Raw genomic sequence first — 15,164 nt, forward strand, 5'->3', positions numbered from 1 at the left:
GTCTCTTCCAACTCACTATCCTTGCTGCCTGAGCAGAAATGTGTTTGAGTTTGATCTCACTGAAGACATTGTCCTGTCCCATAGTGCTGCTAGCACTGGGGTGTGTATTCTAAAGCTGTCCTTTGGAATGATGTGCCTCTTTATTTTTAAGATTGTGGCAGCAAGGAATACAAATACTTTTGCTTTGTATGTTTCTGTCATCCAAGACAGGTATTTGTTTCTACCTCCAGCAGAACAGATTAAGTCTGCCTGTTTGAAAATGCACAAAGCACTGAAAAGGGGGAAAAAATGTGTCAGAAAGTAAGAAAACCTGAATTTTAAAAGAAGTGCAGTTTCAAGAGCTGATGAATTGTGCAAAACAAACATTTTTAGCCCTACTTTGACTAAGAAAGGCTGGGTACAGGCCCCAGACAGTTCATTCCCGATATGTTGAAGTGTGAGAAGAAAAAAAGAATCCCAGCATAACTATTGTGTTTTTATTTATTTGTTTATTAGCTTAACCTCTGCAAAATCTTCCACCCACATACTGGAATGTATAAAACCATCAAGCTCACAACGTCCCCTTGTATAAAAGGATATTTTATTGACGATAATCTTCCATGTTTTCCTAGACAGAAGCCACAGTCCTTAACACGGACAGTGAGAAAAAGGGTGTTGGGGAATGTAACTGGGGCTGCTCTGTGGGAAGGCAAGAGCCAGAAAGAAGCCCCCAGCCAGAAAGAAGCCCCCAGCACAGGCCATTCCTTCGGTGGCCATGGCACAGCCCCACCACATCTGTCAGCAGCAGGCAGAGATGAACACAGGTCATGGAGTCCAGCTGCAGATGTGGTAAGTGATGAACAAGGTCTAAGGTCCTTCTAGTGACTTCAGTTACGAGCAGCAGCAGACAGCCACATCAAGGCAGTTTCAGTCCATGCAGCAGGCAGGTTCCCTTACAGCCAGTGATCAGGGCAGGCCAGTGGCTGCTCACTGCAGTTAAGACCCATGAATGCCCTCACAGCCCTAACAAAGCATTGCTTACATACCGCATCCATTATGTTACGTACACATTTATGTTCACCAGAGTGCTGCTGGTATGAAAACCCTTGCTGAAGACAATAATGCCATTTCTGAATTTTGGTATATTTATTACTGCTCTTTGAGTTTTCTGGCAACTTGTGTTTCCTGCTGATAATGTGAAATAATCTGTACAAGTATGAAGCTATTGATAAAAAGGAAAAGCAGGCCAGCCAACCATATGAATAAAAAGGTGTTATAACCCTTGAACTCCAGAAAGTAGGCAGGAACAAGCCAGAGGCCTTGTCCCATAAACCACAGGAAGAGCAGCAGCACGCCGCGACGCCATGACATCTTAATATTAGGAATTATGATGGGCAAAAGGCAGAGGTACCATATAAAATACTGGGACGTGCACACTTTGTTAAAACTCACAAAAATAGCTGTGTGCAGGAAACAACAAAAAACAAGGTCTTTGTAAAACGCTACAGACACAACCAGGAGCAGAAGCAGCTGTGGCAGGAAAGCTGCAAGCCCAAGGGCAAAACTCCATTTGCTTTCTGCAGTTAAATACAACATGTAGAAATAGGGAGAGAAATTGTGTCGGATATCCCTCCTGGTCAGGTGGTAGAGGTAGGCGTGCTCCAAGAACTCCCAGCCGTAGAGGTGGTAAAACCCGAAGGTCAAGGCGGCCAACACGGATCCAGCGACCGCTCCGAAGAGCAGCACGTTGCGGTTCAGCACCCGCACAACCCGCCGCCAGACGCCCCCTACGAGCGTCAACTTGGCCGTTCCGTCACTCTCTTTCCCCGCAGCCCCTTCCCCGCCGCCCTGCAGGTGCAGCGCTATGGGCAGCGCGTAAGTCAGCGGGTAGATCTTCAGGTGCACGGCCAGCCCGTAGCACAGCGCGGCCGGCCCCGCGCTCCCCGCTTCCACCAGGTGCAGTGCGGCCAGCACCAGCACAGCCACCAGCGCCTCCGCGTTGCCGCGAGTGGACACGGCCATGGGCAGCGGGTTGAGCAGCCAGGCGGCGGCGCAGCACCCGCAGGCCCGCCCCGGGGAGGCCCCTCGGCGCCGCAAGGCCCGGTAGGCTACACCGGCAGCCGCCAGGTCCCCGGCCACGAAGAGCAGCTTCCCGAACAGCTCGCCGAGGTGAACGTTGGGCGTCAGCAGCCAGGCCAGCAGCGGCGTGTAGCGGAAGGTGGCCCGCCCGTAGGGCGACCGCCCCTGGCTCACCAGCCGCGCCGCGTCCGTGAACACCCGGTAGTCCACGTCGGTGTACCGCACCCGCATCACCGCGTCCTGGTACAGCCCGTACAGCACCAGGCCCAGCCTGCCCAGCAGCCCCGCACCCAGCGCCGCGCACAGCCCCGGCCGCCCCCCCGCCATTGCAGCGCTTCCGCCGGCTCAGCAGAGCACCCAGCGAGACTGCGCGTGAACGTGATGGCACATGCGTGCTGTGGCAATGAAGCCGCTGCCCTGCCCGGTGTGTGTGTGGGGGGGGAGCCTTCAGAGCCGTCAAGCTCTTAGCGCAGCCAGACCTGTTAGCTATGCAGCTCTGTCAGCAGTGACCAGCTGCCTGCATGCCGTGCTCCTCAAAACAACGGCCAGTGGAGGTGACACACTGTTCCACAGCTGCTGTGATGGTGGTGGTGCTGTAATGCAGCACCCGCTACCTCCCTGGGCTCCTATTCACTGTTTGGTCTCTTTAAGCACTCAACAAGCATTGATGAATGACAGTGGGTACAGTTCTTTTTGCATAGAGCGATTCAGTCCTATGTATTTGTTTCATCAGCACTTCCGTTTTGTCCTCTGCTGCTGACTGTCACATGGCAACAACATGTAAAATCCACCTTCACTGTCATGGGCCAACGTAAGAAGATAGAAGACATTACTTTCAGAACAGCCTTTATACCAGATAGACACCTTTAATAGGAGTCATCATGAAATTTCTCCATTAATTCCCCATACAACACCATTAAGTCCTAAAGCTGATAATTAATGTATTTTGGGGATGGAGTGTGAGGGTGGTTGTTGCTGTTTCGTAAGTAATCACTTAGTCACTGCTGCTTTTCCACTTCAGAACAATAAAGACTGGTGATATTTCATCTCCTTCCTCCTTTTATATATCTTGTACCTTAATGGTTGGGATGTTGTACATCCCAAACTCTGTCACCTAATCTTTTGCAGTGGCCATGATACCCTTTGGAAACCTAGGAAAAAAATAGAGGAACTGAAATTTGCCAAAGTTCATTTGATGGTGTGTTGAAATTAAATGTTACTGCTTAAATAGTACGGGTTTAATAAAGAAACATACCCCTTTGGAGGTCTCTTTTTTGTTTGTTTGTTTCTGGCAGTTTGTTTTCAGACAAGTATTTTATTCTCCACTGAAGTTAACAGGAGTTGTGAGGCTGTCCCTAGTGACTGCTTATCTAGATTCTAAGGAAGAAAAGGTAGGTAATTTAATTCTAAAGTGTTCTAAAGTTAATAGGATAGAAAAACTACCTTAGCTATTGTTGTACATAATGTAACTGTATGACATTGCTCATGCTGAAAAAATAATTGATTTTCCTTATCAATAATTTAACATCTTGAAAATAAGCCTGAAGCTCTATGGAGAATTAATGTCTGGCTCAAAAAGGTATTTGGCTTCAGATTTGATACCAACTTGCTTAACCTGGTTTGTCGTGTACTGTAGACTTTAATACAGGAAGGAGGGCAGTCTTATTAAAGCTGTAAATCTGTGTTTCCTGTAAAATGCTGCTTTTATTTATATAAGACATGAGAAGCCACTTTTAGAAAATGCTAGAAAATAAAAACCTAATAGAACCACTGAGACTGAAGCTGATTGATTCCAGTGCACATGAAGATGGAAACAGTATGAAGGAAAATGTGGAGCAGAGTCGAACATAATCATGCATTAAATATGAATTAAATATAAATGCGTATGGGAATATATGCACATCTGTTTATTTTATAAGCATCCGTGTTTGTGCACATAGTATACAGAGCTTTTCTGTTAACCATTGTGTATTTGGGTTACACAGTCTCAGAGGTGATACCATCAGATATTCCATAAACTTGCGGCTACTGAAGAGGTGTAAAGAAATCAATTGAACATTAAGATGATTTTGGTAATATGTAGGATGGAACTTCTAACAGGGTAGACTGCTGTGCTATGACTTATTTGGCTTCCCTTCCAATTTCTTTGGTTTTTGATCTTCAAATGTTTCCTTACAAGAGAAATATCCCTGCATAATGTATTTATCAACTGCCAGTGTGATTGATAAAGCAATTGGTACGATCTGTTTCCTGCTGCACATAAAATTTGATAGAAAAACTGAGTAACGTTTCTGTTAGATATTTTGGGCTTGGTAAAGCAAATTATTTTCTGCAAATATAAATGATGCCTTTCAAATATTTGTGCTGGGTTGAACTTCAGCTATTTTTGGCAAAAGGAAGGTATGGCTAAGATTATATAATGACATATTCAGTTCTGCTTTAATACCGGAATGAATAATACAGTAGGGTTTTCAAAAATAAGATGAAAAAGACATTAGATCTCTTCACAAGAGAAAATCACTGCTATAAATTTAAAGTCACAAGTTTTCACTTTCTTTTCGGTGTTAATGTATTTACTTCATACTGATGGGTAAATCTATTCCTTTATTCACACATTATGCTAAAAATGTGGCTAGTCAGAGAATGTGCCATGATTGTAAAGGAAATTTTTTTTCATCACATTATGGTTTCTCACAACATGTTTTAAGTGTTGCTTGCAGAGTTCTTCTTGCAGTGATTGTGTTGGCTGTATGTTGGAGCAGCGAGTAAAATGCTAGTCCTTCAGGAAAAACAAGAACTTGATAAAAATTAGTTTGTAGGGATACTTAATAAAGGTTAGCATTTCAGAAAAAAACCCTACCATAGAATCTTCTGAAGTATGATGCTGGCCTAGGGAAAGGTTCCCAAAAATTGTCCTGATTTGCTTTAAGGCAGCCACAAATGTCCTAAGCAGCTTGCAGTCACAAGACATAAAAAAATAAGCACAGGAAATACTTTGTGTATTCTGAGTCTATAACCACTTAATACAATGTTTTCCAATTATTTGGAGAAAGAAAAGAGACAAACCTTGGGAAGTATCTGTTTCACACTTCTCACATTATCACATATAAAAAACAGGTTGTAGTTATAGCACATAAAATCTTGAGTGTAAGATAGGCCACCACATTCTCACCGTCGCTGAGACCTTTGCTAATTCCCAGTTCCTGAGGTCATATCCATATAGGTGGATGAGGCACAGAATTATATTTCAATGTTCTGTTCTTATTTTTTAGATTGACAAGTAGACATCAAATATAGAAAGAAAATCATATCAGCTCTGCTACTAAGTTTTTCTTCTAACACTGCTTTTGGAACAGATGAGCTATAGACGTGAAAAGGCACGAGAGCTAATCATCAATAATTTGTTTGGAAATAGATCTAAATGACTTCTTTGGCTAAGTGGCTAAAGTGATAAGTGCAGAATTATGGGCTGTAACTCAAAAGTTACAGAGACTGTGGTTGAGGCCAGAATTTTTATGCCATCCCTTGAAAGAACACATGCTGGCACTGGATCACAGTCCAAGCACATTTCTGGGTAGCTGAATTATGGAGAGTTTGAAACTTGACCTCTTCTAGCTTACATGACCATTGGATTCAATCTGATCCAGTAAGGTATGAGATTTGGTTAAATCTTATCCTGAGGAAGAAGCAGCCATAGTTTTTCTCAGTCTTCCCAATTCCCCCCAGTTTCATTTTCTAATCAAGTTACTGTTCTTGCTGCTACCTTCTCTTCATAGCGTAATTCTGCTTTACCTGACTGCCTGTTCTCATGAAGTTAGTGGGAATTTAATCTCTGAGTATGGTTCAGTATTCAGTATTCAGAGGTAGGCAGATGTACAGAATGTGTATTCACTCACTGTGCCCAAAGTGCATGGAAACAGTTCTAATTAATGAAGCCTTTAATACAGCAGAAAGCTGTAGCCTGCCACAGCTCCATTTCCATCCATTTGAGCATACGTCTGTGCTGTGCTCTTTTAATCTCCCAGTTAGGAGGACAAGAAGAAGTAGCGTTATGATGAGAAATACTAAATAAGCTACATTAATGAGAGGAATGGAAATGACAGGCAAATAAAATAATAGTGTAACTCTCTTCAGTGACCTCTCTTTGAAGGGAGAAGGTGAAATATAATTTCTTTGCTGTTGCAATTTTATTTCATATAAGTAGCCATCACCATGATAGACTTCTGCATATTACTTGGCACATCGTTTTTCAGAGTAATAGAATAAGTGATCAGATTGAGCGAGTAAGTTTGTCAAAAAGTACAGATTACTGTTAGCAAGTACAGATAACATTTCTTGAGTTCCCGCTGGAAAAAAAATTGTGTAGAGACTGGAAAGGGTAAATTTACAGAACTTCTAATAAAATGTCTTTTGGGCTGAGAGTCAGGTGATTTTTGTGAGATATAAGGACACCTGCATTTGGAATGGTTTAAGGATGTTTTTTGCATCCCCGCAGAATAGCAATGTGGACCTTGGAGAAAGAAGATAGTGGGGAAAGCCAGATTTTAACTGATAGTTTGATCTGAACTACTGTTTTAGGGTCATTCTTTGTTCTTGCTTAAAAAAAAAAAGAAGAAAAAAAGAAAAGAAAAAGTCTGCGAAATTACACTAATTGTGGCTGAAGATTTGCTGGAGGAGCTGAGCTCTGTTGTTTCTGCTGGTTTTGTGAGAAAAGTAGCTGACATTATGAGAGCTGCTCTCAGTGCTTCTGCATGACAAAGGTTTGCAGCAGGAATTCAAAACACTGAATGTTACCTTGAATGTTGCTCCTATGTGCTGTGATCAGAAATTATCCCTTCTTCCGGAAGCTACCAGCAAAGTTATACAGAGCTATTGGGAACCAGGCTTTGCTGTTCTGTGGCTATATTTGTATTTGCTTGTTGAGGCAGGGACAAATAATTCCACTTACGGATTTAATCTCAAACTAAATTGCACAATATTGGCTGAGATGAACAGTAAGAGATGATCTTCACCCCCTTTGTTTCTTATGCTTTTAAGCATCAAATGGAATTCCAAGGATGTGGTGTTGCTTTTTTTTCCCAGCAGACAGAGATTACTTCCAAGTCTCTACCGTAGATAGGTCTCTGATGTAGCACTAAAAGGTTTCTAAAATTACTTAATAAAATCAATGATGTGGTTTTTTGCTGTTGTCTTTATGGTCAAAACTAATCAATGTGTCAGGGAAGTTAATATCTTAAATTCTTCTGTTTTCTGACAAAAAGAAAAGAGAAAAAAAGAAAAAAGCAAACAGCCTTCTGAAAAGCTGCCTTTCCTTCTGTACAGTAAATATCTTCAATGTTTCTTCTGTCAGTAATCTTGAGAGCATTGTTGCACTTCAACACAGGGTACAAATACTGATAAGTAAATTAGAAGAAAAAAAAGTCTCCTAACCTTTGCCCTTCCTTCTTCTTGTTTCCTGATGACATTTTGATCTAGACGCAATCAAAACATAAAGAAGGGGACACATGATTCAGGGAGGATGTGGGATCAGTGGGAACGTATCACAGTGCTAGGGCAAAGGGTTCGTGTCCTACCACCTAGATTTTACTTGAACTGTCATAAGGTCTTGAAGAGCTATTCACAGAAATGGGTAAGAAGACTGAGATATTATGTTATGAGAAAGTTTTTAAAAGAATCAGGCCTCTAAACACTGCACTGGCAATATTTATGAGCATAATTAGATGGCTTTTGGGTTATTATGGGGCTTCTTATTACCTCACAGTGAAGCCTATTTACCCAGCTGTGGTTGTGCAGCTGATCAGAAGCAGCTGTTATGAAAGGCAGAGCCTGGCTGCTAAGGCCAACTGTGCTGGAAGGGCTCCAGAGCATACAAAGAGCTGCAACAGGTAAGAGTCTGAATGTGGTGAGTGCGTAGGATTTCTCCTGTGCAAGTGGTAGAAGAGGGAATGTATTGTTCCATGAAGATTCCTGTGTTTGATTTCCTGTTTTTCAGTCAGGATATCTAGAAGAAAGTTCAGATGGGGTTTCTCAGCTCCTCTGTGCCTGGAAGTTGGTAAAGCAACAGTAGCAGGCATTAGGGGTTCTTCTCATGTAAAGAAATGAGTAATCCTCTGACTTTCCCAAAGCTCGTTCTGAACTTTACTTTTAAGCTACATCTACCTGGGTAGGAAAGGTATGTGTTGGAAAAAATAATAATAATAATAATAAATCCTCTCTTGGCTTTGCTTATAAGAGACTGTTCTGGATGACTGTTGGTACTGATAACTGGATATGCAAATATATGAGGTAATAGGTGAATGAAAACCACTTGGGTGTCTGTGTCTGAAAGATTTACAAAAAGCATTTGTTCTCTGATGGATAAAATTGAAGATATTCCCTCTGGTAAGGAAATGAAATATGCTTTTAGCTACCTGCAGTGCTTTTGGCCTTAACCAATAAAGGGCTTCTCTGTCTTATGGCCTAAGTATTTTGAACTGGTTAAATATCTTCTGACATAGCATGTTGCTACTGCTGTTATTGGACAGTTTTCAGGTGATGGAATGGTCTTATTCAGGAAAGGAATCCTCAATTTAATTAATTAAATGCTTTAGTAGGAAAATAAACACTTGGGTTTTTTTAATTTATTTTTTATTTTTTTAAACTTGTCAGGTATCCCTGACTAATCATTCTTTTTGTGTTGTTTTATTCTGTGTTGCATAGTGGCTATGGTGCTGTTATACTTGGCACTATACAACTATAAGCTAAAGAAAAGGGCTACTGTAGAGAGAGTTCGCTGTAGGGGATCAATCTTTGTGTAGCTGCCTGTGAAAATTGACTTTCTTTTTTCAGTAACTAAATAGTATTTTTCATCTCCTGAATATTTATTTAGTAATGCTTCATCCAAACTCTCTGACAGCTATTTGGCTGGATCAGTAGCTTACAAACGCTTCCTGTTTGAGCCCTACCTCTTAACATATGCTTTCAGAGTGTGATGCTTCTACAGTGTATAATTACATAGTAACAGAGCTGGTGCTGTCTTCGGCAGTTACAGTTCTACCTCTACCTGTTCCCTCCTTGTAAAGCATGTTACTATCGTGATTTTTAAATGCGTGCATCTCTTAACTCAGTCTTCAGAGTTTATTCATTCAGTGTTGATTCAAAGTGACAGCTGTGCTGTCAGTCTGTTCAGCAGTTTCCCCCATTTGGTGTACTAAATAATCCCTCCCTCACACACAGCCTTAAAGTACTGTTTAGCCCCTTTTGCTGTGCAGGTCTGCTGCACCTGGATCAAAGGAGAAAGGAATACTCTGTTATTAGGAGCACACGGTGTTTCAGTAGTAAAAATCCTCAGGAAAGGGAAGTGAACAGCTGTAGGGAAGTAAAGTAGTAGTAGTGAATTTGGGCAGGCCATGTTCGTAGTTGTCAGAGAATTGTATGGAGTGTTCTCCCTCTGCGCTGTGTAGTGTAACTAGTAATGGGCACGGCTTTTGTGTCACTACTGTTTGGCTATCTTCATTATGATTAGTGTTGAATTTCAATATTTGTCCTTGCTGACTGCCAGGTCGCTGAGCTTGACAGGTTGTTGCCAGAATTTGAGTCTGCTGACATAAGCTTTGCATGTGTCAGCAAAGAGTCAACAAATAATTTTCTTGTGGCAGAGCAGATCCTGCTTTGTTTATGTAAAGTAGGAGATTAGGAAAGGCTGCCTTTTGAGAGAAGGGGGGCAGCTATATCTGATATTTATCTGATGAATCTTTCAAAGAGCTGATTGTGCCAAAAATACAGCACAAAAATATCCCTCAGGCAAGGTGTACCTTAGGTTGAAATATCAATACATGCCTTATGTTTGTGCAAATAGTAAGGTAGTTATTTCTGTAAAAATAGCAAGTCAGCAGTTGATGCTTATTGAGCTGTTCTATTTTAGGATGGTAGGGATCTACTTTAGAGTTCCCTGTATTACTCAGTTTGGAAGAGTGCAAAATTAGCACTGTGTTGAAATATGTGATACGCTTGTACAAAATATAAATTATTTGCCCCAACTCTCACTCTTTAAATGTTTAATTTCAAAGGACTTTCTGGAGTAGCTGCTGGGAATCAGAAGAGGAGAAAAATTTTCTTCTTCCAGTAGAAATTACTCTTTAGAACTATTTAGGTAACATAAAATAGAGGCAGCTGAAATTTGAGATTTCTGCATCAGTGAACCTGTGGCTTTCTTCAGGAGAACTGCCATGTCAGGATTTAATTCCTGCTAAGTATTTTTAGTAACTGTAAAGGCTGTGATTTGTTTTGTTGAATTGCTGGCTGCTTTACAATTGAAGTATAAAGACAGTTTTCCTTTCTGAGAGCTGGGCTATCCCTAGAATTGTTCAGGGGTAAATGGAATAGCACTTGCCTAGGGAATATTGCTACAGTCCCCCTTAGCATGATCAACAATAGAAGGATTCATTTGTTCAGTATCCCTTTTGATGTTCCTCTGAATTTGAAAGTTCAATCTTCTGTGAAGTAAGAGCAACTCTCATATGTAAAGCAATACCGTGGTGAGATTTAAGCTTTATGTACATCCTTTGATGTCCTGTGAAGGCAAAAAGATCGAGTTCTTGTGTGTGTTTTTCAATGGAAATAAATTATCATGTCTACTTGACCTCTTGGAGAATTCTTAAGAACTTCACAAGCACAGGACAGGAAATAATCTTTAAGCCTTTATTTCATCTGTTTCTCCTTCTGCTTCACAGAATTGCCATGGCTTTCTTTGCACGTGGTATAGCAATCACAGCAGTATCATGCATTTCTAGGGGAATGCTTTCAAAGAAGAAAATTAATCTAACTCTCACACAAACTAGAGAAAATTAAAATAATTCTAATCTGGGTTCTTCTAATACTTCATATTTTTTAATATGGGAAATATTAACACATTATGTTTGTTTAAACCTAGCGCTTTATAAGTAAGTAACGATGAAATAAAAGCTAGAAGTTATTTTTGTCTTCAGAGTGGTTGAAATTTATTTATTTATTTGTGTGTGTGTGTGGAGTTCTGGAATACCTGGCCATGATCCTCTGGTTTTTGAGACTGACTTAAGGAATTTTTCTCTTACTTTTTTGTGGAAGTTGTGAGGAGGGGAAGCAAAAAAGAACTTGCATACAAGTAGATGCTTACAGTAACATTTGTAATAATGGCGGGAGCTATCAGTAAATATATTGTCTTTTGGTCTTCAAGATGTTGCTTTGAGGATTACCATGGAGATGGGTGACAGAATAAGTCATTTCATATAAAACAGGAATCTAATCTTCAAATCCCTAGTCTAGTGGTTGGCAACACTGCTCATGTTGAAGGGAGGTTGGAACTAGGCCATTTTTAAGGTCCCTTCCAACCAAAATCATTCTATGGTTCTGTGGAATACAATCAGTACTTTTTTTGTGAAGTAGTTATTTTGGGATGTTTGCTTATATGCTAGAGCACAACTCCCAGTTGCACGACAAAAGCACACCCAGTAAGCCTTCTCTGAAAAGTTCTTTATTTTCTAAAGGTAAACTTTTTTTTGTTGTTGTAAGTGAGTGAAGGGAAAAAAGGATAAAATTCTAGGAGACAAATGTGAGCAATTAAATAACGCAAAATGTTGGTTCGTTAGTCTTCCCAGCAACTTCTGATTGCATTGATTGTTTTTAAACTGCTTTATGTACGTCATAACATATCTTTGATTACATATCAGTATGTGCACTGATGATGTTTTTTTAAATCTCTGTTAGTCCAGTGAACAATTATGACATTAATTACTCATTTTTTCCTTAGTGCTTTTTGCATAAATGCAGAGGCGTATTAAAATTGAAGGAAATCCAATTGAACTTGGCAGGCGTTTGCTGGTTTAAATTTGTTCGAAGTAAACAATTGCAAAGAGAAATCAAAAGTAGTTTTCAGTAATGTTGTCTTTTCTCTATTTCTCTAAAGTTAGCATAAAAAGACTTTGGGTTGGCAATAACAGTTCCATGTGAGAGTTGGTTTGATTTTGATATTTTTGAAGATTGTTTCCAAGAGACCTGGATCAAACTTTTTGAAGGTGATACTGAGTTAAAGATTAATAGCAAAGCAGAGAGAAATACAGGGTGCTAGTGAGAGGGAAATGTAAATTATAGTGTCTTGCAGGCTTGCATTACTAGCTTTTAGAGGTTAATTTGTAGCAAATAATTGTATGAAGTGTTGATTTTAATGAAGTACTTTGTTTGCTTTCAAGTTTTAAGCCTTTGCTCTTTCCACCTCTGCAGAATGCCTTTAAAAGTTAAAATCTGAATTGGTAGAAAAAGTGCTAAAAACAGTCCTTGGCTCCAGGATCAATATGATTCACCATTATAACACTGATTTCTTTTTTAGAGCAAGATAATGCAAAATATCAAGTTTTGGGGTGTTTAGACAGTCTCTAATGATGTTCAAGCCAGTAGTGCAGAACTATGCCTGTTGACCTTTTGAAGATTTGAGAACTGACTGCTTTCAGCATGTTCTTGCTGGAGGAATGGCCTAGAAATACTTACATGATATAGCACTGAAATGAAGTGGCCTGAATTCCCTTTGTGTAATGTTAACTTTCTACAAGCTTGATGCCCAACCTATCGCTACTCTAATTAATGAAAAGAGGTGTATGTACAGTTAGCCAGAACAGATGACTCCACCAAAATAGGACAGATGGAAAGTGGTAGATGAGAGAAATACTTAGCTTCTCTGCATCTTTCATGTGCTCTTAAAATGAATCGTTAGATGTGAAAATTCCCTTCCTCAGGTTTTGCAGGGTGTGGTGCTAATAATCCTGACCCACTAAGTTATAAGGTCACTGTGTCTATTGCCTCTCTTTCCTACACCACGTAAAATATATTTATGGATACCGTGGATACCTTTAGTAACAAGTTTCACTAAAGTCAGGAATGCCAGTTTGTGAATTTGATCTTAGCTAAAAGATGATAATAAAGAAATAACAAGGGACAAGTATAATTTCTGTGGTCAATCCCACGTAGAATGAAAGAGGCATACAAAGAATTTTATTCAGGAGCTGAAGCATGAAGGCTGTAGTAATTGTATGGTGGCTTTTACTGAACAATTTCTGCTAAGATGATGTTCAGCATGTGAACTAATAAGCTAAATTTAGTCCTCTATAATAAATAAAGAGCCCAAGGTGGGTGGGGAGAGGGTGGTGGTGAAATCTTAGTATAAGCTCAGTGTACTGTTAGGTTCTGTTCCAAAGTTTTGTTGACTAAAAGGCCTTGTATTTAGGTGGAACCCAATTAAGTAAATTAATAAATGTATATACGTTTCTAGCTAGTTCTGATTATGTGTAGAGAAAATACAAGGAAATCCCCATCAGCAAATCTTTTAATATTAGAACCTAGCCAAAACTTTTGAATAGCAAAGTCTATCCTGATATGTTTTGACTGTGCAAGAAAGTAACTCAGGACTCAAATTCCAAATGGTCTGAAAATCCAAAATGGAGAAAATAGATTTGGAAAACTACTTCTAAAAATCTATTCATTGGCCTAATATGCAAAACTATTTCTGCCTGTAATTAACTTATCAGCCTTTGCAGTTTCTGTCCACCTATGGAAGTGTTTTTTTCCCATTCACTTCACGTATTTTGTTTCTTTCTATCTCTTCAGCATTATCTTTTCTGCAGCCATTTATCTGTGATACTGTCTGTGGGCTCATCTGCCTCTATTTTGCCCATACTTCAGTTTCTTTTACTGATTCATACGTAGAGCCATAAAATGTGCTGACATTTCAATATATAGTCTTCTCCTTTATTTAATAGCTTTTTTTCTTGGCTTTAAATCCTGAAGTACCTACTCCTAGATAAAAGTCAGGAGATGGCAGGTATGTATAAATGCTTCTGCAAAGAAATGAGTACATTGGTTCCCAGGCCCCATGCCTGAAGTGATAAATTAAGATTGCCGACTTTCTTCCTATATGCAGCAATGTACCCTGGGTTTCAACAATGCTAGATAGAAGTGAAAATTGAAACCATAAAAAGAAAACTAGTATCTTTAACTTTTTAAAGTTGTCTTGGAATTGGGAGGGGACACACATGAAGATTGTGCTAATATTGCTTGCAATTCTAGGAGGAAATTTTCTTCTTCCTCAGTTCTCTTTATTTTCTTTCCTTAATTCTTTCTTTCCTATCACTTGTGTTTTCTGTTTTGTGAGATTGGAAACGTGAGATGACGTACTCCACCAAGTACTTTAGAATGTCTTGTCTGTAACTGGTTGAAGATTTTTTTTATTTTTTATTTTTTCTTCTTATCCCAGACAGTGCAGGCATATAGAAAGTTACCCTCCTGTCTTCCTTGTTCTTGGATTTGGATATTTTATCCATATGGCTAACTTGATGGTATATCTGAAAAAGGTATCTCAGTGGACAAGTGACTCCAGGATTACTCAGCAGCATAAATCAATATCTGTCCTCCTTCAGATCCATCTGCAATCTGTCTCTCTGCCTACACTGCATCTCTCACTCTCTTCTTATTCTGTTACAGTGTCTACTGACTTGGATTTTCAGTGCATGTCCTTTTGTTAAGACCAGAGAGTTCTGGTATTTCTTTCCTATTTAAACTCCCCCAGGCTTGAGTTGACCTTTCCAAGAGGAAAGTCCTTCTTTGTTCTTCATACAGATTTTTTTCTCTTCATCTCTTGTGGCATCTTTATATAAAATGCACAGTTTCCTTCTTCCAAAAAGACAGCAGTTCAAAATGTAGAATCTGGCCTCCAGCTTGGTCTGTAACAGTACAAAACAAAAGCGTAGGGAAATACCTGTTCGTGGCACCCTTTCACCACCTCGCTGAAGACTTCAGAAAAATTCAGTCTAGGACCAACACCTTTTGTGGAAATTAGCCCAACAGTTTTAACAGAGTTCTCCACAACTTCAGCAGTGTTTAAAGAAGTATTAGCCCACTTTAACTCAGCCTTCTGTATGTTTGTTCATTCAGCCATACGTATTATGCTTAGTGCTACATATTTTACCTTGGGAAGTCCTTAATATATAAAACTATAAAAATATATCAAAAATATTATATATATATATATATATATATAAATATAAAAAAATATATTAAAATATATTTAATAAAAACAGGTTTGGTTCTGAGTTGATGGAAAC

General features: G+C 39.6%; 1 protein-coding gene across 1 annotated transcript; it reads right to left on the bottom strand.

The window, feature by feature from the left end:
- Positions 1 to 468: 468 nt before the first annotated feature.
- On the bottom strand, positions 469 to 2,409 carry PIGM (phosphatidylinositol glycan anchor biosynthesis class M). Its single transcript, XM_015857822.2, has one exon. It carries the CDS (start codon positions 2,383 to 2,385, stop codon positions 1,129 to 1,131), a length of 1,257 nt encoding a protein of 418 aa, XP_015713308.1. The 5' UTR covers positions 2,386 to 2,409; the 3' UTR covers positions 469 to 1,128.
- Positions 2,410 to 15,164: the final 12,755 nt, after the last annotated feature.

Source organism: Coturnix japonica, chromosome 3, assembly GCF_001577835.2.
Source record: "Coturnix japonica isolate 7356 chromosome 3, Coturnix japonica 2.1, whole genome shotgun sequence".
NCBI classification, from domain to species: domain Eukaryota; kingdom Metazoa; phylum Chordata; class Aves; order Galliformes; family Phasianidae; genus Coturnix; species Coturnix japonica.